Here is a 23,170-nt window from a genome sequence, read left to right on the forward strand (position 1 = left end):
ACCTTGGGAGCCCCTGGCTCCTTTAGAAACCCAGGCACCGTTACAAGGGCAGTGGACAAACCTCCACGGACTGGCTGCCCTGCAGAGCTGTTGGCCCCTGATGATGCAGGATCACAGCCAGGGCGGAGGGAGGCACCACCAGCATCTGTGCCTCACACAGAAGATGAGGGTCCTGCATCTTCCCCACTGTGAGACTGTTTGTCCCCATCCCCCACCCCCATGGCAGCGTTCACAGCCGCTGGTTTTGACGGACCCAAACAGCCACCCCCCAGTGTCCTGCTCTACTCCAAACAGCTGCCGCCCTATGCTCCCAGCATCAATATGTGGGGGGTCATTACCACCTCAGCCATGGCCTCTACTCCTGGGTGATCCTTCAGACACCATGGCTATCACCATCCTCATTCCCTGGCACCCCCAGACCATCATGGCCCTGCTGTGGGGACCCTCATTGCACAGGTCCCCTTTATCCTGGGACCACCCGGACCCCTTGACCATGACCATCCTATGCTCAGGGGAACATGCATGCCCATGCTCCAGAGGACCGCCAGGTCCCTTGTCATCCTTATTCTTGTTCCTGGATACTCTCACGCCCTTTGGCCTTCATGGCCTCACTCCCCGGGGCTCCCTCGTCCCCTTGGCCATAGCGGCTCTGTTCCAGGTATCGGTTTTGCACAGGTTCCCTCTTGTCCTAGGATCCTCCCCAGGCACCTTGATCATCACCATCCCCTGCTCTTGGGGACACCCAGGCCCCCTGGTCCCATACGTGAGACACACCAAGGCTCCCACTGTCCCCTGCTCCTGGGACCCCACAACGACAGGGACCACCATTGGCCATTATGGTCCAGCTCTGGGACCTCCATGATTCCCTACAGTCCCACCCCCAATGGCAATGCTTCATCTCCTGTGTACCTGCCACTGCTCCACCTCCCGTGTAACCCCCTGCTCCATCTCTCCAGACCCTCTCTTTGGGTCTGGAGCACAAGTGTGGTGAGGAGCAGCCGAGGGAGCTGGGGGTGTTCAGCCTGGAGAAAAGGAGGCTGAGGGGAAACCTTCTCACTCTCTGCAACTCCCTGAAAGGAGGGGGTAGCCAGGTGGGGTTGGTCTCTTCTCCCAAGGAACAGGCGATGGGACAAGAGGAAACGGCCTCAAGTTGCGCCAGGGGAGGTTTAGGATGGAAGTTAGGAAAAATTTTTACACTGAAAGGGTTATTAAGCATCGGAACAGGCTGCCCAGGGAAGGGGTTGAGGCACCATCCCTGGAGGCGTTTAAAAGACGAGCAGACACAGTGCTTAGAGATATGGTTTAGTGATGGGTTTTGTCAGAGTTGGGCTGATGGTTGGACTCGATCTGAAAGGTCCCTTCCAACCTTCTGTGATTCTATACGCCTCCTCCATCTCCCGTGTAACCCCCCCATCGCTCCATTTCCCCTGTAACCCCCCATCGCCCCATCTCCCGTGTACCTCCCGCCACCGCTCCATCGCCCGCTTCTCACACCCCCCCGCCCCGCTCCTTTCCCGCGTACCCCCCATCACCGCTCCAGCTCACGGTTCATCCCCTCTCTCCCAGCCCCGGCCCGGGCCCGTCGCCCTCCTGCCGCCCTCCGCTCCCGGCCCCGTTCCCCGCCCCGTCCCCTCCCCTCCAGCCCCGGCGCGGGGGTGGAACCGGCCCGCGGGGCCCAGCCTCGCCCCTGCGCCGCCCCGAGCGCTTTGCCCTGGCACCAGCAGCAGCCCCGGCTTCGCTCGCCCCCCGCCCGGGCCCCGCCGCCGCCGCCGCCCCCTCCCTCCGCCCCGCCCCGCCCCGCGGCGCCGGGACCCGCCGCCCGGCATGAAGGTGCTCCGGCACAAGATCGAGCTGCTGACAGGTACGGCGGGGCCGGCCGCCCCCGCTGCGGGCGGGCTGGAGGGAGAAGGCTGGGAGGAGCGGGGCGCTGGCGCGGTGGGGTCGTGGGGGGAAAGAGCCACCGGTCCCGTCTGCGAGATGGAGCTGCCGCCTCCCCCCGCTGCCCCCGCAACCCCCCGCGCCCCCCTTCTACCCCAGGGACGGGCTCTTGGGAGGAGCAGTGGCTTTTTAGGGGACAGGAGGTGATGCCTGGGGAGCTGCAGCGGGGGAAGCCCAGCCTGGTGGTGCTGGTTGGGGGGGGGGGGGGGCGGGGCGGGGCGGGGGGAAGGGGATGCTGAGCCGGCAGCCTGCTGGTCCACCAAGCAGACAGGGGGGGTGGGGGGGTGGTGATGCTGGAGCATCCCTGCAGTCCCCACTCCTCCACCAGCCTCCCCTGGGAGCCTCCGAGCTGCCTGGGTGCCCCGAGGGTGGGACTGGGGCTGGGGAGGGGGTTGCTACTCCGAGACAGGCTGCGCCCCCGCGGAGTCCCCTGTTGCCACCGCCGCACCCCGAGCCCAGGGTGCTCAGCCGCTGCATCGGCACTGGCACTGTCCCCGGTCCCCCCTGGCCTGGTGGGTCTCCCGCTGTGGCCTGCCCACTCCTGCGCTCCCCAGTTGGACCACACCGTTGGGCTGGTTTGTGTGGGCTGCTGGGATGGAGACCTGTGCCCCGCCCCAGGTGGCCAGAGCAAGCCGTGGGTGTTCACCCTGCGCCGGCAGGGTGGGAGGTGGCCCAGGCTGTGTCGCATTGGGGTTTTGCTGCACCCCATCGTGGCTCCTCGGCAGTCCTGCTCAGGGGATGGTGTTGTGGGCATGCTTCCATGTCTCGGACTGGGCTGCAGGTTCCCTTCCTCCCTTTCCCTGCCTTGCTGAAGGCTGCCTTGGCTTCACTGTCTGTCAGGGGGACAGCCCTCTCTCCTCTGGATTTGCCTCCCCAGTCTGTTGCACACTGCTCAGTCAGCCCAGAGAATCCGTGCCGACATCCCCTGGGTGCCACATCTGTGCCAGGGCGGGACACTCAATGGGGAGACTTCCGTAAGGCTGGTGTATCATCCCAGGGACCCCTGCCTTCCGACCAGACACGCCGACCAGTGTTAAACCCTTCCCACAGCCTCGTCATGATGATGATGATCATTATAACAATAATAATATGATTATAACAATAATAATAATAATAATGATGAGAATAGTGTATTTCCTTGCCACAAGCTGGTTCTTCTCCTATAAGCCAACCCTGGGCTGCAGATCCTTGGGGAAGGTAAGCCAACGTGGCTGTTTCTGTCCCTGTCTCTATGTGCAATGCCACGGCCCTGGCGGGGCAGAGCACTAGTCCCAAATAGAGCACTAATGTCGTGCTGGGGGGTTTGGGACTGGCATGGGGCTCGGGAGGAGGCGTCCCAGCTGTGCCCAGGAAATGGTGGCACTGCACTGGGAAGGCAGAGTGGGAGCAGAGATGGGTGTGCTTGGCGCAGCACCCTGGGGTTGGGCGCTGTTGGGGAGCATTGGAGCCAGCTGCCAGCAAGAGGGCTCGTTGCCAGCCACGTTGCTCTGGCGTGCAATGGGAGCGGAGTTGTTTTAGCTAGGAGACCCGGAGCCGTGGCTTCCTCGTCAGCCCTCTGCAGCAATGGTGGCCCAGCTGCACTGGGTGACACTGCCCCGCAGCCCCACCGCTGCGCTGGCAGGAGCAGGGACGAGGGTACCTGTGTGGTGGCATGGGAAGCGGAGCCCCCCTGGGAAGCCAGCAGCGTGGCTGTGATCCTGCTCTCAGGCTGTTGCGCCTGTGGGACTCCCTGACATATCAATCCCTCCTCCGTTCCTGCGCTCAGCACCACTTTTCGGTCCCGCGCTGAGGATGCTGGATGGCACAGGGCTCTGCCACGTCCCTCATGAGCCAGCCAGCAAGGTCACGGGGCCTTTCCTCATTGCTCAGCCACCCTCCCTCCCATATTAGCTGGAGGCTTTAATTAATAAAGGCATTCATCATCGCTAAGTGCTGTTCCCAGCCACCCTGGGGCTGCAGCCACACGGTGGGTTGGCGCGGTCAGCGTGGGACGCTCCTGCTGTCTTCTAGACCCAGCTACCGGTGAGGCTGATTTTCATCCCATTTTTTTAACCCTGGGATCGTGCCCCAGGGGATTGCAGGGTTGTTTGGCTGGTCCAGTGGCTGCGCTGGTGGGCTGCAGGTGGGGGCCGTCCCCTTGTGCAAAGCCATTTCCCCAGCAGCAGCCTGGCCTGGAGCAGCACCACCCCAGATATGTGCCTCTCCGCGGGGCTGTCGGCACCTCTCCCCACTGGGGTTTTGCATGGCCCCTGACCCAATGGGACCTTCTTTGCAGGGCGTGACGTGGAGACCCCTGGCGCTGGGACTCCTGGGAGGCTCAGCAGCGGTGTTTCTCCCTCCAGGCAGCTCTGGTTAGTTGGATGGCTCCCAAGGAGCAAAGCAGAGTGTGGTGTCTGCAGCCGGGTGGCACAGCCTTCTCGGGTTTTGCATGGAAAACCCAGTTGGATGAGCAAAAATGGGCTTTGGAGGGGAGTTCATGACCAGCTCCTGTATTCCTGCTGGTCTTGCAATGCTCGTGGCACTGCTTGGGCTTTCCACATTGCCAGCCTGGGCTGACCCAGGCTTGACGGTGAACAAAGTGTGGAGCAGGCTCGGCCGAGGCTGCAGATGGAGTGGGGTCTGTGTCTGCCATGGCGCTAGCGCGGCCCTGTACTGCAGAGGGTGGGTAGCCGGTGGAGGGGATGTGGGACCGGTGCTGGCCCATTCGGAGCAGCAACTCATCCGAATGCTTGGCCATGGGGAAGGGATGGTAGCAGAGGCTGCAAAGGTAAACCCCTGAGATCTGGATCCTGCCCGAGTGCAGATAATGCCTTTGCACTGGGACCTGACAGTTACCCACCCACTCTACAAACGGGGGAGCCTGGATTGTCCCCCGTGTCCCCATGTCTATCACCTTCTGTGTGCAGCCGGCTGCTGGGGCACTCCTCTCTGCTTTTGAGGCTGGGTTTGTGCCTGGGGATGTTTTTGGAGATGCCGGCGTTGAGGGTATGGAGTCCTGGTGCCCTGCTCAGCAGCATCCAGTCTCACTTCTCTGCTGAGTGGCAGCTCCATGGTGAAGTCTGGCCCTGCCAGCTCTGGGGCTGAGCTGCCGGCTGGCCAGCACCTGCTTTGTAGGCAAGGAGAAGAATTTGGGAGTAAAGGCTTCACATTTGGTTTTCTCCCATCATTGCAATACAAACTTCAGACTGTATCTCTGCTCCCCTGCTGCTCAAAGCATCCCTCTGCCTCCCAGCATGGCTGAGAAACATTACCCCTTGTTCTGGCTGTGCAGGGAGATTTCCCTCTGTCGCCTCTGTCTGCAGCCTAAAACTATCCAAAATGTTGGATTTTTCTCTCTCTGACTGATGCTGGAAGCTGGGGTGGAAATTGGGATGTTCTTGCCCTGGGTTGAGTGCTTACAGGGGCAACCAGTGTAGACAGACCAGGTTGGTCTCCCAGTTTGCCTAAGACCATGCCCTGGAGACAAGTCTGGGCCTAACTGGGAGAACTGGACACAGGTGGGAGCTGGGAGCTGAGCTCCTCCAGGCACTGCCTGCCCCGTGCCTGCTTCCACTCCCAGCAGTTCACTGTGGCCCCCGGATAAGCTGAAGCACCAAGTCTCAGTGGTAGATGGGTGGAGTGAAGCTGCTTTGGGTCTTGTCCCCATGGGTATGGAGACCCAGGAGGCTCCAGGGGGCTGAGGCAAAGGCCACCAAGGCAGGTCCCCGTGGGCACTGACGTTTCCCTTGCCCCGGGCAGGGCTGCTGCTGCAGGAGATGACCATGGCGGGGCTGCATGAGCTGCGCTTCACTGAGGAGAAGCCGCTGCTGCGGGGCCAGGACACCGAGCTGGTGAGTCTGGTGACCACGCTGGCTGTGGCTCCTGCACGTGGGGTGCCAGGACGTGGGTGCTTAAGTGGGAGCTTGAGGGAGGGTGCTGGAATTGGGTACACGTGTGTGCACGTGTGTGTTGGTATTCGGTGCGTGTGTGTGTGCAGACATGCTGTATCGCTGCACGTGCATGGGCGAGCGTGGGTTCCGGTTCTGTGTGATGATGTGTGTGTGAAGGTGTTGCACATACGTGCTCATACACACTTGTGTGTGTGTGTGCACGTGCAGGTCTTGCAGATGCGTGTGTGTGTGTGTGCACGTGTGTGGGCATCATGTCCCCCTGTGGCCAGCACTGCCCTGGGGAGTGGGTGCTTCTGGTGTCCAGGGGCTTCCCGAGTTGGGTGGGAGGAGGGCACTGTGGGAGTGAGGGGCGGTGAGGGGGACATCTCTCTCCCTGATGGCTCCTTCTTACCCCAGGAGAACTCGGATGCCTTCCTCTCTGCTGTGGACACGGACTGGAAGGTAGGAGCAGTCATGGGGGGTGCCCCCGACCCATGGGTCCCGCATAGGACAGCAGCCTGCGGCTGGGGAAGGCTGCGGGGGCGCTGAGCGGACCCGAGGGTGTTGCCGTCCCCCTCTTCCATGGGGTTGCGGTGCCTGGTTGGTGTCTGCGCATGGGGCTGCACATCCATTGCGGTCCCCGGCAGGAGGGGATGGGGGGATGCTGCCAGGTATGCTCGGTGCTGGCTCTTGGATGTGGCTGGCGGGCATTTGGCAACGGGCCGGGGACAAAACCTCTTTAAAACAGGGAATTTCTTCTCAGGAGGGCTGAGCTGCTTTTCCAGCCCCTCTACCATTGCCATGGCAATGGTTTCCTGGGCAATGCCAGCTCCCTGCTTACATAAGGATGTTTGAAAGCCTCTTTCTTTTTGGAGGGCTGGGGCATTGCCCCCCATACCACCCACCTCTCTGTGAGAGCAGGGTCCCTCTGCATCCCTCCCTACCTCTGTTTCGCCTCCCCACAACGTGGCCTCGGTGCTCTCAGGGGCTCAGCTCATGCCTGGTTCCCATATTGGTCTTCATCGCTTTCACACCTCTGCCCAAGCTCATCCCGCACCAGGCTCGCCCTGCAGAGACCTGGCTACCAGTAGGTGGGAGAGAGGGTAGTGGGGCTGCTGGACCCTCTCCCTAAAGCCTCTTCCCTCCCAGGGGACACGTCCTCAGGGACACCAGTGACTGACTTCAGGTTTTATGTTGCTGCTTTGCCAGTGGCTGAGACTACCAGGAAGGTGAACTTGTCTGGTGCTGGCTGAGCCCTGCCAGGTCCAGCACTGAAGCAGCAGCACCTTCAAGGATAAAATAAATCTGTATTTCATTCATCCTGGGAGAGGGGCAGGGGAGACCAGGTCCCTGTTTTGGCAGACACAAAGCAGTGCCCAGGCTTGTGGGGCTGGCCCACTCGGTTGCCATCACTTACGTGTGTGGGTGGCAGGTGCAGCTGGGCGGAGGGCAAGGACTTTCGTAAGGATGCTGGGGGGTGGCTGCTGTGGTTCACAGGGTAGGAGATTTCGGGTGGGCCTCTCGGAGGACAAAAAATTATTCCAAAATGGCAGTGGAGGAAAAGAAATGCCACCCTTCCCAGCAGCTCCAGAGCTGGCAGAGATGCTGGGCCCAGGAACGGCGGGTGTGTGGATCTGGATGCTCCTTGCTTGGCTTGCTCACGATCCCTGTTGACTGCTGGAGGGGAAACCAAACCTCCTGGTGTCACTGAAGTGAGGGCGAGGAGGGAGAGGGAGGCAAAGAGGGAGAGGGAGGCAGCAGTGCCGGGCTGTCCGGAGCTCCCAGCGGGGCTCTCACTCAGCTCTGCTGGGGCAGGGCTTGGTTGGCATGCAGGGGATGTTACAGAGCAGGACAATTTTTACATACTGATATTTCAGGGACTGGCCTGTGGTGATGCTGAACCGTGTCCCTGGTGGGCACCAGGTAGAGTGCAAATGACACAGCCATGCGCTTGCACACCCTTGGTGCCTAAAATAATGAACCGGGCAAGGACCAAGGTGGCTTTTCCCAAGCCAGCCAGGCCCTGCACCCTCTTGTTTCCCTCCAAGAGCTTCAGGACGGGGATGGGATGAACTTCCCAAGCTGTGCTGGGGCAACCCCCTCCTTTCTCCAACCCTGGCACTTCACAGGCTGGTTCCCCACAAAGGCTGGGGTCTGCCTGCCCTTCCTCGGGCAGCTCTTGCCCCATTTTCTTCGCTCACCTCCTTGGGTAATTCAATCCAGCCCCCAGCTTAGCTCTTCACTGTCCCTCTGCTCCTCCCCAGAGCCAGTCCCTGCTCCCTTGCCTGAGATGCTCTGGCCTGGCCAGGGCAGTGCAAGGGACGGGGGTTTCCCACTGCCACCGCCAGCCCAAGTAAAGCCTTTGGGGCTGCTGGCATAAGCCAGGGCGCAGGAGTGCCGGGGGGGGCAGGTGCCTCTGCCTTGGGACCTGGGTACCTTGGCCCTGCTGGAGGTATGGGCCACCTGCTAGTAGCCAATGAGGGGGTAATGCCATTTGATGCCATTCAAGCGGAGTCAGCCTTACTAGCCCTCCCGTCTCCCTGCTGCCCTTTTCCATTCATGCCTTACTTCACCTCGGCTTTTCCACCCCTTCTCCCCTTTATTTTGCTGCCTTGTGTCTTCGCCTGCTCATGCCCCTCTGCATCGTACTTTTTCCCAGAGCCCACATACGCGCTCTTTGGTCCCACAGGTAGCAGGGCTGAAGAAAGCAAAATCGGCACTCAGAGCCGCAAATGGCTTTGTACCCATGTGAGGAACCATCTGGGAGCTGGGCTGCCCCTCATGCCATCCTTCCTTGGCAGAGATGCATCTCTCCAGGCTTGGGGCTGAGCTCCTCGCAGGACAAAGCAGTGCAGAGGAAAGCTTCTTTGGTGGAGGCAAGGTGGATGCTGTTCCACTGCTGATCTGTCTGTCCATCCTTTCTCCCACGTCCAGACCCCCTGGCTGCCCAGCCCTGGCTTGTTTGCAGGACACTGCTTTCAGTGGCTCCACCCCAGCTCTGGGTGATCCTTTGTCAAGGTCAGGGAAAGGGCTCTCCCCAGGAAAAACTGGCTCATCCCTGTTATGAGACATGAGAGACTCTCCAGGAACAAGCCTGCTGGGTGAAGCCGAGGACACAGGGCTTTGCCATGTGGGGAAGCCTGTGCATGTGCTGGCGATGGCAGCCGGACCCCCTCTGCCCATGGCTGCGGTGCATGCCAGGGCATGGTGGAAGCAAACTGTGGCGAGCTGCCGGGGTGGGAATGATGCAGAGGTGATAGCAGGCTCCAGCTGGCACGGAGCATCCCTGTGCTGGGAGCAGGGATCCAGCCCTGAGGCTGGATCCATCCCTGCTGGAGGCTGCCCTGATTCGGCACTGGCATGTGGCTCTCCGCCCCCTTTGGGCAGGTGCTGGAGGGACCACAGGATTCTTTCTCCATCCATGAATGCCCGGCTTTGTGCTGGAGAGGCTTGGGTGCCAGTTGTGCTGAGCCAGGCAATGGTGCTGGGCTGGGCAGGGGCAGGCAGGGTGCAGGGGGATGGCACCCAGAGCCTGCCAGGGGGGTTTTGGGACAGTCTGTGTGTGTGAGCTGCAGGCGGACAGATTTGTCCTCTTGCGAAGCCTGTTGGAATCAGGGCAGAAACCGGCTGCCTGCGCACACGTGCACAGGGGAATACACATGCGTGTGCGTGTGCACACTGCATGCGTCAGCCCAGGGATGGGATCCAACTCCTCAGCGCTGCTGGGTTGTCTTTCCTCCTGCCCTATTTGCCCGCCACTGGTGACATCCAGGTTGGGGCCAAATCCTGCACATCCCCTGCCTGCAGGGGGATGACCATGTTAGCGGGCAAGGGAATGCAGGTGTCTGAGCAGTGTTCATGCGTGTACAAGTGCCTGCCTCTCCATGCACATGTGCACAAGGTCCTGTGTGTGTGCAGGTCGTTGTGCATCCATGCGCATGAATGATGGCCATGGCATACATGCTAAGCACACGGGAGAAGGGTGCAGCAGGTGTGCTCCTTATATGCATGTGACCGTGCCCGTACGTGTACAGGAACATGCTCCAATGCAGACACACAAGGCCAGCCCTGTGGTGTGTGCAAGCATTTTGCAAGGTGCATGTGCTTCAGTGTGGGTTGTTGTATTTATTTTTCTGAAGTCGCATGCACAGACGTGGGGGGGGGACATGGTTTTGCCTGGCCCCTGTGTGTCTGTGCTGGTACGTGTTCCTGTGCATGTATGTGCCTGGTGACGTGCATGTGCAGAGCACGCCTGCTGCATCCTTCTCCTGTGTGTTTAGCGTGCACCCATATCTGTTGGTGGGTGCATGCGTGCTTCCTGGTGTGTGTGTTGCTGCAGGGCCTTGGTCTGGGCGGCTGCAGGCTCAAGCGTGATTCTGCATGTTTGCGAGGGGCCGGAGCCGTGTGTGTGTGCATGATGAGTGCAGGTGAGCATTGCCGGGCTCTGCCGTGACGATGCTGTGTGTTTTGCAAGGAGTGCAAGTGCAGCCCTGTCCAGCCAGCCCTGACTGTCTTGGTCTGCTGAAAGAGGGAAGATGGAGCAGGTACCACACAGTTCCAGGCATTTTTTCTTCATAAACAAGGGTATTTGGGGCCAATTGGAGCATGAATAATTCCCGCGGCAGCCAATGGCTGAGCGCTGGCTCCATTGCAGCGCTCGTCCGCAATGGAGGCCAAACCTGCCGGGGCTGCGTGTCGCGTCGAGGGGGAAGGGAGAGGGAGGGCTTAGCGCAGGGCTGGGTCTCCGCTATAAATCGAGACGAGGAGCTGAGCCAGTGCAGAGCTCTGCTTCACTGCTGCACTGCTGTGCCCCACGCCGGAATCCTGTGCTTGGCTCACCCTGCCCACTCATCATCGTCCGCCCAGTTCCTCACCATGCCTGAGTGCTGGGATGGGGTAGGTACCACCGTTCCCGTGCTTGCTGCCCTCCCTTCCCAGGGAGTTTTGCTCCAGTACCTCCCCTGCTCACCCAGCCTGGACCTTTGCACCCAGGTGGGCTTGGTGTGGGCCAGGCAGACGTTGGTGTGGGGGGGGATCTGCTTCTGGGGAGCCCTTTCTTCTCCCAGCCCCACTGCTGCATCCCCGACCTGCTGCAGGTTTTGGGGACGCATTGTCCTTGAGCATGTCCTCCCTGAGCCCGGTGGAGATGCTGCGCTGAGGCTGAGTGAGCACAGCTGCAGTGGCTGGGACTGACTGCTGATGGGGATGGGGGGGAAGGGGGACACGCTGCCCCTTCCCCACTCCCAGAGCTGCAGAGGGAGAGGGTCTCTTGCCATTTTGAAGCAATCCCTCGGATGCTTTCCAGCCTCTGGGGTGGTGGCAACACCCAATGGCAACAGGCTGGTGTGGAGTGGGGGGTAAGTGAGGTGGGAGCACTGCAGAGGTGAGCGGGTAACCTGGGCAGGGCTGGGCTCTCTCAGGCACCTATGGGTGCTGCGCCCCTGTGCCCGTCCTCAGTGGGGCTGTTGGTTGTTGGTGCCCCTCCTCCTCACTGCCTGCATCCCCTGCATCCCTGGCTTCTCCCCTCCAGCCAGCATCCCTGCAGCAAAGGGCAGAGTTGTGGTACCCAGTGATGCTGCAGAGGCTGCACCACGAGCAGGGATGTCCCTGGCTTGCAGGGGTGGGGGTGGGTAGCGGTGCTGGGGAAGGAGCCGCCACCCCGGGCTTGTGATTTTGGGGTGGAATTGCAGGCTGAGCTGTCGGGGCTGTGATGGGGATGGTGGGCATGGGGACAGCAAGGAGGCAGCCCTGTGCCCAGGATCATACCACACGGATGGCTCCTGCTCTGTGACCTTGGGCCAGGCCCTCCCCCTGCCTCAGGTTCCCCACCCCTTGTTGCAGGGCAATGTCCCTGCTCATCGCCTGCTGCGGGGAGTGGAGGGACAGCTGTGGATGAGGGCTGGGGCTAGGATGCCCTTGAGGAGCTGAGCGTTGTCTCCACAGAGCCCTTGAGCTGCTCTCGGGCACTGCATCCCCCCAGGGATGGTGGATTTCGGTTAGGGGAGGCACTTCACTGAGGAGACCCTGTCCTCAGGCAGTCCCTCCCATCTGAGGCCCATATGTCCTTCAGAGTCCTTGGTGGTGTGTAACCCATGGGAGCATCCATGTACCCGCTCCCCTCCCGTCAACCCATCCACGGGGCTGCCAGTACCTGCAGCAAGGACCGCGCCGGTTGGGCACCCTGCCAGCATCCCCTGCCCAGCCCTGCTTGGCGTGCGATACTCCTGCACGCGCCAGATCCCACCTTTGAGGTTACTGCCAGAGGGCTGGCTGGCTGGCAGGCGTGGGCATCTGGAGGGGACCCCTGGTCGCTTGTCCCCAGGCAATGCCTTGGCCAGCACCTGGGCTTGCAGCCTCAGTTTCCCTTGCTGGCTGGGGACGATGGCTGTGAAGGCAAGGCTGGAGCCCTCCCAGCCAGGGAAACTGAGGCACGGGGCAGTCCTGGTCTCTGTATGGGGGCACAGCCATTTCAGACCAAGGGATTTTAAATTTATTTCAGCTGTCATTTTGGAATGAGGTTGCAGCATTTCCTGATGTGGTGTCTGGGGTCGGACCTCCGCCTGTTTGTCTCAGGCACAGTGAATCCAGGCCAACTGGGCCTTGCTGTGATCCCCCCACCCTGTTGTCAAAGCTCCCTCAGTCTCAGGCCCTTGAAGATTTCCTGTCCCATCCTGTGGTCCACCTGTCCCATCCCACAATCCTTCTCTCCCAAGCCTGCTTGGATCATCCCACCCCATCCCATCCCATTCCAAACTTCTATCCCTTGATCCCATTCTGTGATTCCATCCCATGATACACCTGTCCAATCCTAAATCCTGTTATCCTATTCCAAGTCCTCCCTTCCCTTCCCTTCCCTTCCCTTCCCTTCCCTTCCCTTCCCTTCCCTTCCCTTCCCTTCCCTTCCCTTCCCTTCCCTTCCCTTCCCTTCCCTTCCCTTCCCTTCCCTTCCCTTCCCTTCCCTTCCCTTCCCTTCCCTTCCCTTCCCTTCCCTTCCCTTCCCTTCCCTGTGTTGGTGAAGGCTGGGGGCATTTGTATGTGATTTGTCCTGCCTTCTGCCATGGCCAAGATGCCCAGAGCTGGTGGTTTTCCCAGGATGGCTGCTCTTCTCTCCCTTGTACTCCCATGGGACCCAGCTGCCCAGGGAAGCAGCAGTGAGGCGTGGGATGGCGGGGCAGGAGACAATGTCTTGGGGCACGCAGGCGTCACCCCATCTCTCCTCTTCCCCCAGGAACATGACATTGAGACCCCCTACGGGCTGCTGCACGTGGTCATCCGGGGCTCACCCAAGGGGAATCGCCCGGCCATCCTGACGTACCACGATGTGGGCCTCAACCGTGAGTGCTGGTCCCTGGGCCCTGGGGCAGAGGAGCAGGGAGGAGTGAGCTGGGAGTGCATGGGGTGCCAGGATGTTGGCCAAAGCCACTGGCTCAGCTCCTTTGCCTCCTCCCATGGAAGGTCCCCAGGCTGTGTTGTGTCTCCCCAGGCATCTGAAAGCACCAGGAGGGTTTGGATGCTCAGTCAAACCTAAAGCCTGGGCCAGGCAGAGCAAGGAGTTCTTGGCTATGATGACAGCTGATGGCTGTCTGCCTGCCTGTGACAGGCAGGGACAAGACGCCGGGGGTGCTGGGTCAGACCCCACTGCCGCCACTGGCCCATTGGTATTCAGAGCACAGACCCGACTGGTGGCAGGGCGTAGTGGGGGCTGGAGGAGTCAGGAAATAGCAGGGAAGGAGCGACCCCGAGCTGGGGGTCTGGATGTGGGGATGGCTGTGCTTTCTGTTAGCCTGCAGCCTTGCACCCACACCCCAGACCCCTGTCCTGCTCTGTGCCCCATGGCTGAGCCAGTATGCCTGGTGCCTTGTGAGCAGGGAGAAGCGTCTCCCCCTCCACTGGCAGCTGAGCCTGAGTCACCGGCGTGCTACATGAGCTGCCTCACCATCACAGCAGCACTCTTGTGCCCAGGGATGCATCCCGTTGGTTGCAATGGACCTTACAACCTGCCTCGCCCCCACGTTTTTTGGGAGGGATGTCCCGGCAATGGTGCCATGGGGCAGAAGCTGTCCAAGCCCTGGCAAGAGCTGTATCCCACTACAACAGTGGTGGCTTGTCCACAGCAGAGCTGGGGCAGTTTCTTTGACTGTTTCCAAGCAGGGAGATTTGCAGCTGTTTCTCAAATCCCATGTTGGCTTGCGCCCTTTCTGGGGATCTTGGATAGGGCCAATAATACCCCGGGCTGCTAATCCCGCTGCCTACCAGGTGGTCCTACAGCTCCAGGCTTTGCATCCCCCAGTCCCATCCCTCCAAGCAGGCAAGGCTTATCGCAAACTCCTCATCCTCCTGACTGTGTCCATCCGTCCCCTTGCCTCCCAAACACCTTGCTAACAGTGGCTGTGGTCTCTACTGTGGGGACGAGGAGCCTGGAGGGAAGGGGTGGGAGGGCTTTGGTGGCATGTCACCTCCCAGTTGAAGGGCAGTGGGAGGGCAGGTGATCCCTCTCCTTGCTCCCCTGGCCCACCAGGCCCCCGTGCTGGGGCATTTGGTCTCTGATCCCTGTCTGCCCCTTGACAGACAAGCTTTGCTTCAACACCTTCTTCAACTATGAGGACATGCAGGAGATCACAAAGCACTTTGTGGTGTGCCACGTGGACGCGCCGGGCCAGCAGGCAGGAGCCTCGCAGTTCCCTCAGGGGTAGGTGCCAGCTTTGGGGACTCGCTATGCCCGTCGGGATGTCACCTCCCTGCCTGCTGGGTTGTCGCTGCCTGGGCAGTTATGCCCTGCTGGTGGGTCTCCCGGAACGGTGTCAAAGCCCATGGCAGCCCAGGGTGGGCAATGGGGTGGTTTGCAGGTGGGTGGCATTTCCCTGCCTGCTTCAGGCAGCGCAGCTGCCCTGTCCCAGCCTTCTGCTCTGTGTGGGCCCCATAACCACTGTCCCGGGCCTCCCTGTGCCACAGGTACCAGTACCCGTCCATGGACCAGCTGGCTGCCATGTTACCCAGTGTGGTGCAGCATTTCGGGTGAGTCATCGTCTCCTCCACGGCTGCCAGCTGAGGGTGCTGGGCAGGGAGATGGGCAGGAGGCAAGGGTGTGGGTCTGGGGGAGTTTCCCTGTTAAGCTGGCATCCCGCATGTGTCCTTGTGCCCTGTGCTGCGGGTGGAGGGGGGGGCGCCAGGGAACCCATGCTGGAGCCCGCTACCCCCCTGTACACACCTCTCTGCTTTCCAGGTTCAAATATGTGATCGGGATCGGTGTTGGGGCAGGAGCCTATGTGCTGGCCAAGTTTGCGGTGAGCCTGGGGCTGGGATGGGCTGGCCCTGAGTTGCTATCAGCCCAGGGCAAGGGGAAGAGCAGGAGCTGACACCCCTGGGCACGCTCCTGGAGGGATGGGGGGGGGGGCGCAGGACAGCAGTGCCTTGGCCGTGGTGGCTGGGCAGTCTTGCCACAGGTCTCCCATCACTCCCAGGACGGGGCCGTGTCAGACCTGTGCAATGCCTGTGCAGTGGGCAGCGGTGCTGGTGGGGGGCTGCCCTGGGGACATCTCCCCTCCCTGCTGAACATCACCCCTCTTGCTGCAGCTCATCTTCCCTGACCTGGTTGAAGGACTGGTCCTCATGAACATCGACCCCAATGGCAAAGGCTGGATTGACTGGGCAGCTGCCAAGGTGAGCAGGGCCCTGACCCACTCCTGGCGCTGGCGGCTCCCTGGGGCAGGAGCCAGCCATGGTGGTGCCGTAACTCCCTGTGCTCCCTCCACAGCTCTCTGGCCTCACCAGCACGCTGCCAGACACTGTCCTGTCCCACCTGTTCAGCCAGGTAAGGACTGCGCATCCTGCCGGCCCCTGCCACTGGCCCCCTGCCTAGCATGCTAGCCAGGTCAGCTGGCCTGTGCCCTGCACTGCCTGCCAGGTGCCACAGTGCCACGGGGCCTGCCCCATGCCCAGGGATGGGGTTAGTCAAGCCCTGTCTGTATCCCTCCTGCTTTGACGGGTATGCCACTCACGCCTGCGTCCTGCCTGCTTGTGCTGCCTGCAGCACCGCCGTGCCCAGCCACATTGCCCAGCATCTTCCCTGTCTGCCCCACTGGCCGGCGCAGCATGGGGCAAGCCTAGGGGAGTGGGGGGCTTGAGCGGAACCCAGCAGTGCCTGCTGTAATCTCCGTCCCCTGCTGGCACAGGAAGAGCTGGTGAACAACACAGAGCTGGTGCAGAGTTATCGTCAGCAGATTGGCAGCGTGGTGAACCAGTTCAACCTCCAGCTCTTCCTCAACATGTACAACAGGTGAGCACCTTGGGTGTCCCTGTCTGCACCAGGGCAAAGGGTTGCAGTGCTGGTGGGTGGCCCTGAGGACACCATGGGAACCCTGACCTCTATAGGGTGCTGCCATCACCCGCCGGCACAGGCAGGCAGCCATGCAAAGCTGGCCACCGGTGCTGGCTGGGGATGCAGGAGTGGTGGCACCTGTGCCAGAGCCTTGCCACATCCTAGAGCCCATGGCCATGGGTGCATGTCCCCTGGTCTCCTGCACTGGTTGCTGGCACAGGTCTATGGAAGGGGGCAGAAATCTGTCCCATGCACACAGCAGGTTGGGAGCCTTGCCACTCCGATGGGTGCTGCACCCCACAGTGCAGGCTCTGCTCGGTTTATGGCAGAGATGGCCGTGGGGTCCTCCATCCACGGGGTGCCAGGACAGCGGTGCTGTGTGCCGCTTCCCAGAGCCCTTGCTCTTGTGCTATGGTGTTAGTGGCAGCACCTGCCCACGGGTTCACACTGCCCCTCTTTCTCCTCTATCAGCCGCAGGGACCTGGACATCAACCGTCCCGGGACTGTGCCCAACGCCAAGACGCTGCGGTAAGAGTCATGCCAGCACGGCATGGGAGGACCCAGGGCAGTGGAGTCCACCCAGGCCAAGCCCTGACTGTGCCCCTTCCTCCTCTCACTTCCAGCTGCCCCGTGATGCTGGTGGTTGGAGACAACGCGCCCGCTGAAGAAGGGGTGGTGAGCAATGGGGTAGTGCCTGTGGGGAAGCATGCAGGCGGTGCCCATGCATGGACACGCTCATGTTCGCTGCCTGCTCAGACACGTGTGAGCTTCCATCTGCAGGAGCGTGCTCATGTGCAAACCGACCTGCTCATGTGTGCGGGTGCATCTGTGCATGGTTGCCACACCTGGAAAACCTCCCCTTCCTCATACGTCCAGGTGTGCTCACAACATGCACACTTGGGTGTGTCGGCACACAGGCACACTCCCTGCTTGGCCACCTGGACCCAAACAGCTACTAGCACATGCATGTGCTTGCACATATCCACGTAGTTGTCCACACTTGCACAATCAGCCACAGATACTGCGCAGGGGCCCATGTTCGTACGTGATGTCTAACTGCACGCACACACCTCCTCCACCCGTGTGCTTGTACACACATGTGTGATACACAGGATGCCTCACCAGCCCCCGCTTTCCCTCCCTTTCCAGCCCCCACCCTTGCCCAGCCACTGCCTGGCAGGAGCAAGGTTCCCCCCAAGGGGGATGGTGGTTCTGCACCACCAACAGGATGGTGGTTCTGCAGGCTCAGGGCTGGCCTAGAGCCCTGTCTCCACCTGGCTGGGTGGAATGTGCCAGCTGGGGGCCAGTGATGGTGCCCGTGGGCAACTTCTGCCAGCCTCAGGGCACCCCAGGGGGCTAATATTTTTCTTCTCACTTTCTTCTCATATCGTTCTTCTCACCCGCAGGTGGAGTGTAACTCCAAGCTGGATCCCACCAACACCACCTTCCTGAAGGTAGGCGGGTGGTTGGGGGCAAGCACGCAGTGCCTGCTGCCCCTGAAGTGCTCCATTGCCCTCTGCCCCAGGGTTGCAGGATGTCCTCATCTCCCCATTCCTGGTCCGTCTTGGGCGTGGGGCTGGGGGGGGGCGGGCAGGGAGAGCCGGGTGGCCCCAGCAGTGGCATCCTGCCAGTGGGTACCAGGGGACAGGGTGGACAGCAAAAGCACCCTTCCAGACTAAGCAGGACCTTCTCTCTGTAGATGGCTGACTCCGGTGGACTGCCCCAGGTCACGCAGGTGAGCCCCTGCAATTTCTGCAGTCAACTGGGTATACTGGGCCCTGAGACATGCACTGGTGCTGTCGCTGGCTAGCAGGGGATGGACTGAGGTGGGCATAGGGGTCTTGCACAGGGGTGCCAGAAGCAGCTTGGAGCTAAGCCGGGGTCTTGGCCCCAGTGCTGCCTCAACTCATCCTGGTCTCTCCCCGCAGCCCGGCAAGCTGACTGAAGCCTTCAAGTACTTCCTGCAAGGCATGGGCTACAGTGAGTGCCAGGGCTGGGCGCGGGGCTGGTGCGTGGCTGCGTGTGCACATTGTGTGTGCGTGCCTGCGTGCGCGTGTGCTGATCCTGCTGCAGGAGAGGAGCCTGGCACCCCTGCATGCTCGACCTGGTGGCGAGCTGTGCCTGCGACTGTGGTGGTGTATGGGCAGGTGCACACGATCCCTATCCCCGCATTCGTAGGGGCGTGGGGCGTACAGGCTCCACGTGAACACAGAGGTGTTTACAAGGCCTCTGTGTGTGTGCGGACAGGGTCTCTGTGCACAAGCCTGTCGGGGCCTGTGTGTGCGTATAGGCCCATGAGCACATGTTGGGGGGCTGTGTGTGTGTGCACCTGTGTGTGCACGCGTGTGAAGGTCCGTGTGCGCATGTGTGTGTGTTTGCACGTCCATGCGTGCAGGCACATGTGTCTGTGTGTGTGTGTGCAGGTCTGTGTGCACGAACACGTCGGGGCTGGGCAGGGGCTCCTGGCCCTGCGGAGCGGCCAGAATGGCTGACGCTCTCTCTCTGCCCTCCCTGCCCTTCTCCCGCTCCACCCCTGCCAGTCACCCACCTGAAGGATCGGAGGCTGAGTGGAGGCACAGGTACCGCTCAGTGCTGCTCAGCCCATGCCCACTGCTGCATGGTGCCCGCCTGGCCTGTGCCCTCGAGCTGCCTGGGCACCTTTGGGAGCAGCCTGGGTGCGGGGCTGGCCCTTCCCAGCGACGTGCCCTCTGCCTCGCTCTGCTTTGCCTGAGATGGCACCCTGAGCCGGGGCCCGGGGCTGAGAAATGGCATGGGGAGAAGTCTGCCCCCATGCAGGCACAGTCTCAGCAGTGTGCCCGCTGTGCCCTCCTCCAGGCCAGCCAGGAGATGTGCACACTGGGTACGCTGGCTGGAGGAGGGTCTCACCTTCCCTGTGCACCCTGGGGAGACGGGAGAGCTCCCATCCCTGCTTACTCCTTCCCCAGAGCGTGGTGGCCAGAGATCCCCACTGCCTCATCGCATCCCTGGGAGATGTGCCTGGCGTGCAGCCTGCCCCAGGGAGCCCCGTCCCTGTCCTGCTGTCCCCTGCCAGCCTGGAACTGCTCATGTTGTCACAGCACTGCATGCTGCAAGCTTGTGCCCAGGGTCATTTGCATCGGGGAGCAGGACCGGTGGTTTTGCTTGCGTGAGGCAATGTCAGCCCAGGTCCTGCTGGCTTTCGGAGGGAGCTGAGCACTCTAGCCATCTCTCTCTGCCCATGCAGTGCCATCTGCCAGCATGACCCGCCTGGCACGCTCCCGCACGGCCTCCCTCACCAGCGCCAGCTCAGTGGATGGCACCCGCCCACGTGCCTGCACCCACTCGGAGAGCACTGAGGCCATGGGGCAGATCAACCACACCATGGAGGTATCGTGCTGAGGTCCACGCCCACCGCCGACATCTCCTCCAGAGCCATCTCCCATCTGTCAGCAACCCGCCAGCACCCACCCACCTCGTGGACATCCTCCACCAGGGCCCTTGCTCCTTCGGGGTTGACTTGTCTTCTTTGCTGTTGGCCTCATCCCTTTGTCTGGTACCGGAGAGGGAGAGGGGCTTTGCTTCACTGCCTCCCAGCTCCGGCTCCTGGCTTTGCCCAGCAGTCACACATGGTTCTGCATCGGTCCTCTCCCTCCCTAGCATCGGCTTGGCCCTGGCTTCGGAGGGTGGGTGGCAGGGGGACAGGGCGAGGATGGGGGAGCAGGGGCAGAATGGTGAGATGGGGACAGGATGGTGGGATGGGTCAGTACAGCAGGCTGTGGACAGGACGGCAGGACGTGAAGAGGACGCAGGAGGTAGGTTGGTCCCCCAAGGTCAACCAATGGCTGGCCAAGCCAGACAGGAGACAGGGATGGGGAGCGGTGCTCACTGGGAGGTCACTGGGTCCTTCCTGGGGATGCAGCTCCCGTTTCTCCCAGCCAGCCCTCCCTAGGGAGAGCTAGCATGGGATCCTCCAGCACACCCAGGACCTGCTGCCCTGTAGCTGGATGAGCATTGTGAGAAATCACACCCCAAACTGTCCCCTCGCCCCGGTCATATAACCCTGAGGGCTGCCCTGGGGCAGGGGGAGAGGGCTCAGGCCTGCTCCAGGAGCCATCAGGGCAGTAGGGTGGCATGGGGGTGCCACTGCCTCTGACCATGCCCTTGCCCGTGGTGGCACTTCCTTGGTCCCTTGTTGCAGAAGGACAATCACCACCTGTCACCAAAAATGTGCTGGGGGCAAAGGGGGCGGTGTACCCTGGCTTGCTTGGTCCCTGCTGCACTGGCAGTTCCATTCCCAGCTCTTGGGCTGAGGCCACCAGGGCTCAGAGGCCACTGGGTTTGGGGATGTCACATGGCAAATCCCCCCCTGCCCCCCGCCATTTTTGCCACAGCCTGTGGGTGTCACCACAGTGGAGCTGTTAGCAATAAGATGAGACACTCCCCCCTCCTCCCCTGCCACAATCCTGAGGAGCCCTCAGCACCCTCTGCCCCACAGGGTGCTGGCAGTGTGGGGTGACCCATGGGACATGGGGAGCACCTCAGTGTCTGGCTTTGACCTCATGCTGGCTTTGCCCACAGAGCTGGCCAGACTCAACATGCCGCCCCCACCAAATCTACACCTCCACCCCCAGCTTCTTGCCTGCGCACTGAGCGGGGTGTCTCTCAAGGGCTTGGCTCCCCCCGAGCCACGGGGCCCCATCCAGCCACTGGCTCTGGCTGGATCTAGCCTCTTGCACTCGGCATGGAGAGCTGCATCACCATGTAACCCCACCGTCAGCCGCCCAGCCTCTGCTGCCATCCCTGGCCCACCCCACAGGCAGCAGAGCCCAGCTCCTCCTGCACCCAGGGTAAGGGAGCCCCTGGCCCTGGCAATGGGTGCTCACGTCTTTGCGGGTGGTCCGTGGGGGACCTGAGCAGGGATCTGTAGGGGACCCACCAGGTGCCACCATCCGGGTGAGGAGAACCAGCCCAGTGGAGGCATGTCCCACCAGCCCCCCGAAAGCACTTGTCCCCCAGACCTTGTCCCTGCTCCCTGGCAAGGGTCGCAGGGGTCCCAGGGCTCCTAGCGGGTATATGAGTGTTTGTGGCCCTGAGACCTGTGCCCTGCCCAGCCCCTCCCATGTTGAATGGCCACCCTGAAACAGCAGTATCCACGTTTGTCCCCCTCTTTGTTTTGCCATGTGCTTCCTTCTGGGTGTGACTCTGAAAGCTACGTAGCTCCTTTTTACTGTAGATACCGCTGTGATCTCTCGTTTTCTCAGCGTGTCCTTCCAGATGATATATATATAAATACCTATACATAGTATATATAAGGGTTTGTCCAGTCCCTGACCTTTTTGGGGTTCATTTCCCCTTGCATTCTCATCCACACGGTGCCGTGTGGTTCCCCTGGAGGTGGTCTGGCCTGCTCGCCTTCAATCCCACACTTTGGTTTTGTTGGTTGGTTTGGTTTTCCCTGGTGGTTTGTTCTTTTGATTTGTGTTGGTTTTCCTTTTTTCTCAGTCGCAGCAGAATTTAATGCATTTTCCTGTCTGAGCGCAACCTGGTTTTGTCATGGCGGCTTCAAGGCCGCAGCACTCACGAGACGGCAATATGTAAACCGGATTTAACTAACCTGTTGTTGTAGAGAGGATTTACTGTGTTGGAAAAAAAAAACAAACAACAAACTAATAAAGCATTAAGAACCTGCTGTGCTCTTTTCAACATGCTGCAGGGAAATGGGTCCGAGCCCATCCTGGGCCTGCCTGCAGCAATCTGGCGGGCAGGGAGGATAGGGGGGACTCCTTGGCCACCAACCCCATCAGGTGCTGTGCTGCTGGGGGAGGCAGACCAGGGCGCCCATGGAGGAGAGCCCACGACCCCAGGGGACATGTGGAGGGGAGCCCTGGGGTGCTTTGGCTTCAGGGCAGCCTTAGGCAGAGTGCCCCATATGGTGGGAGTGGATGGAGACTGGAAAGCTGCCGGTTATGGCCCAACGAGGTTGTATCCAAGGGGTGCCCACTGGGGAAGGAAAGACCCATGGCTGCACAACTCTGGGGATGAGAAGTGTCTTTGGGAGATCCAGCCTCCCTGTCTTCTTCCAGGCCTACAGACTCCCTTTCTTGTTCATCAAGGTCTGAATGTCCCAGACCACAGCCCTTTCCAAGTACATGGAGCCCTCCCTGTGAAGGATCATAGGATCATAGAATCTTCATGGTTGGAAAGGACCTTTGAGATCATTGAGTCCAACCACACACACACCAAAAAACCAACCAACACCAAAAAAAACCCCAACAACCCCTACAATCTCTTCCACTAGAGCATGCCCCGAAGTGCCACACCTAGACGTTTCTTAAATACCTCTAGGGATAGTGACTCAACCACCTCCCTGGGCAGGCTGTTCCAGTGCCTGACCACTCTTGCAGTAAAGTAATTCTTCCCAATATCTAGGGGGGAGGGATCCCCTCCCTCCATCCTAGCCTTCATCCCTGCTCCAGTGTGTCAGTGTCTGCCTTGTACTGGGGCACTCCAGACCCGTCCCAGGCCCTGAAGATGGTCCCAGAGCCAGGGCATGGAGGGAGAGTGACCATGTAGTCCACATGCATTGTTGCCTGGTGCGGGTGGAGAAGAGCCTGGACACTCGGGGAGGGAATGCAAATCACCAAGACTGAGCTGCAATGTGGGCAGGCAGCCTGGGAGCCTTTCTCGTCTGGTTTGGCTGGAGGGGTCTGCTGGTCTCCCTGCCTTCATTTGTCCCACGCCAGCCTTGAGGCTTCTCTTTTGCTGGCCCCTCTCTCCTTCTGCTTTGGTTTTGGGGGCCTCCCTCCTGCCCCTTCTCTCTCATTCTCGCTTTCCAGCATTAGGCCCTCCCTCCTCTGGTCTTGGGATCTTCTCTGGCAGGGATGTGTATTTGTGTCCCCCTCCCTCTCACCCCTCCCCCTGAGCCTGGGTGAGCCTCATCGGGGTGGGGGGTGACTGGAATAGTCCTGCTGGGGCTGGGATGGGGTGTCTTCTGCCTGACTCTAGAAACTGGAGACCATCATTGTGGTGTCAGGGCAGATGCAGCTGGGACAGCCAAGCTGCTGGG

The 23,170-nt window shown here is 60.9% G+C and overlaps 1 protein-coding gene across 7 annotated transcripts; it reads left to right on the plus strand.

The window, feature by feature from the left end:
- The first annotated feature begins 1,682 nt into the window (after nt 1-1,682).
- Nucleotides 1,683-21,793, plus strand: NDRG4 (NDRG family member 4). 7 transcript variants are annotated; one of them, XM_074583506.1, is made up of 18 exons: nt 1,795-1,861; nt 4,214-4,289; nt 5,677-5,768; nt 6,225-6,269; nt 13,036-13,141; nt 14,376-14,496; nt 14,760-14,822; nt 15,031-15,091; nt 15,381-15,467; nt 15,562-15,618; nt 15,980-16,083; nt 16,597-16,653; nt 16,749-16,800; nt 17,532-17,579; nt 17,825-17,860; nt 18,054-18,105; nt 18,666-18,704; nt 19,349-21,793. In XM_074583506.1, the coding sequence occupies exons 3-18, from the start codon at nt 5,694-5,696 to the stop codon at nt 19,501-19,503; spliced, it is 1,158 nt and encodes a 385-aa protein (XP_074439607.1). In that variant the 5' UTR covers nt 1,795-1,861; nt 4,214-4,289; nt 5,677-5,693; the 3' UTR covers nt 19,504-21,793. The 7 variants fall into 7 exon arrangements, with proteins under 7 accessions (XP_074439604.1, XP_074439605.1, XP_074439607.1 ...); XM_074583503.1 differs by lacking the exon at nt 4,214-4,289 and having other exon boundaries at nt 1,683-1,861; XM_074583507.1 differs by lacking the exon at nt 18,666-18,704.
- The last annotated feature ends 1,377 nt before the right edge of the window (nt 21,794-23,170 follow it).

This window comes from Larus michahellis, chromosome 4, assembly GCF_964199755.1.
Source record: "Larus michahellis chromosome 4, bLarMic1.1, whole genome shotgun sequence".
Taxonomy (NCBI): Eukaryota; Metazoa; Chordata; class Aves; order Charadriiformes; family Laridae; genus Larus; species Larus michahellis.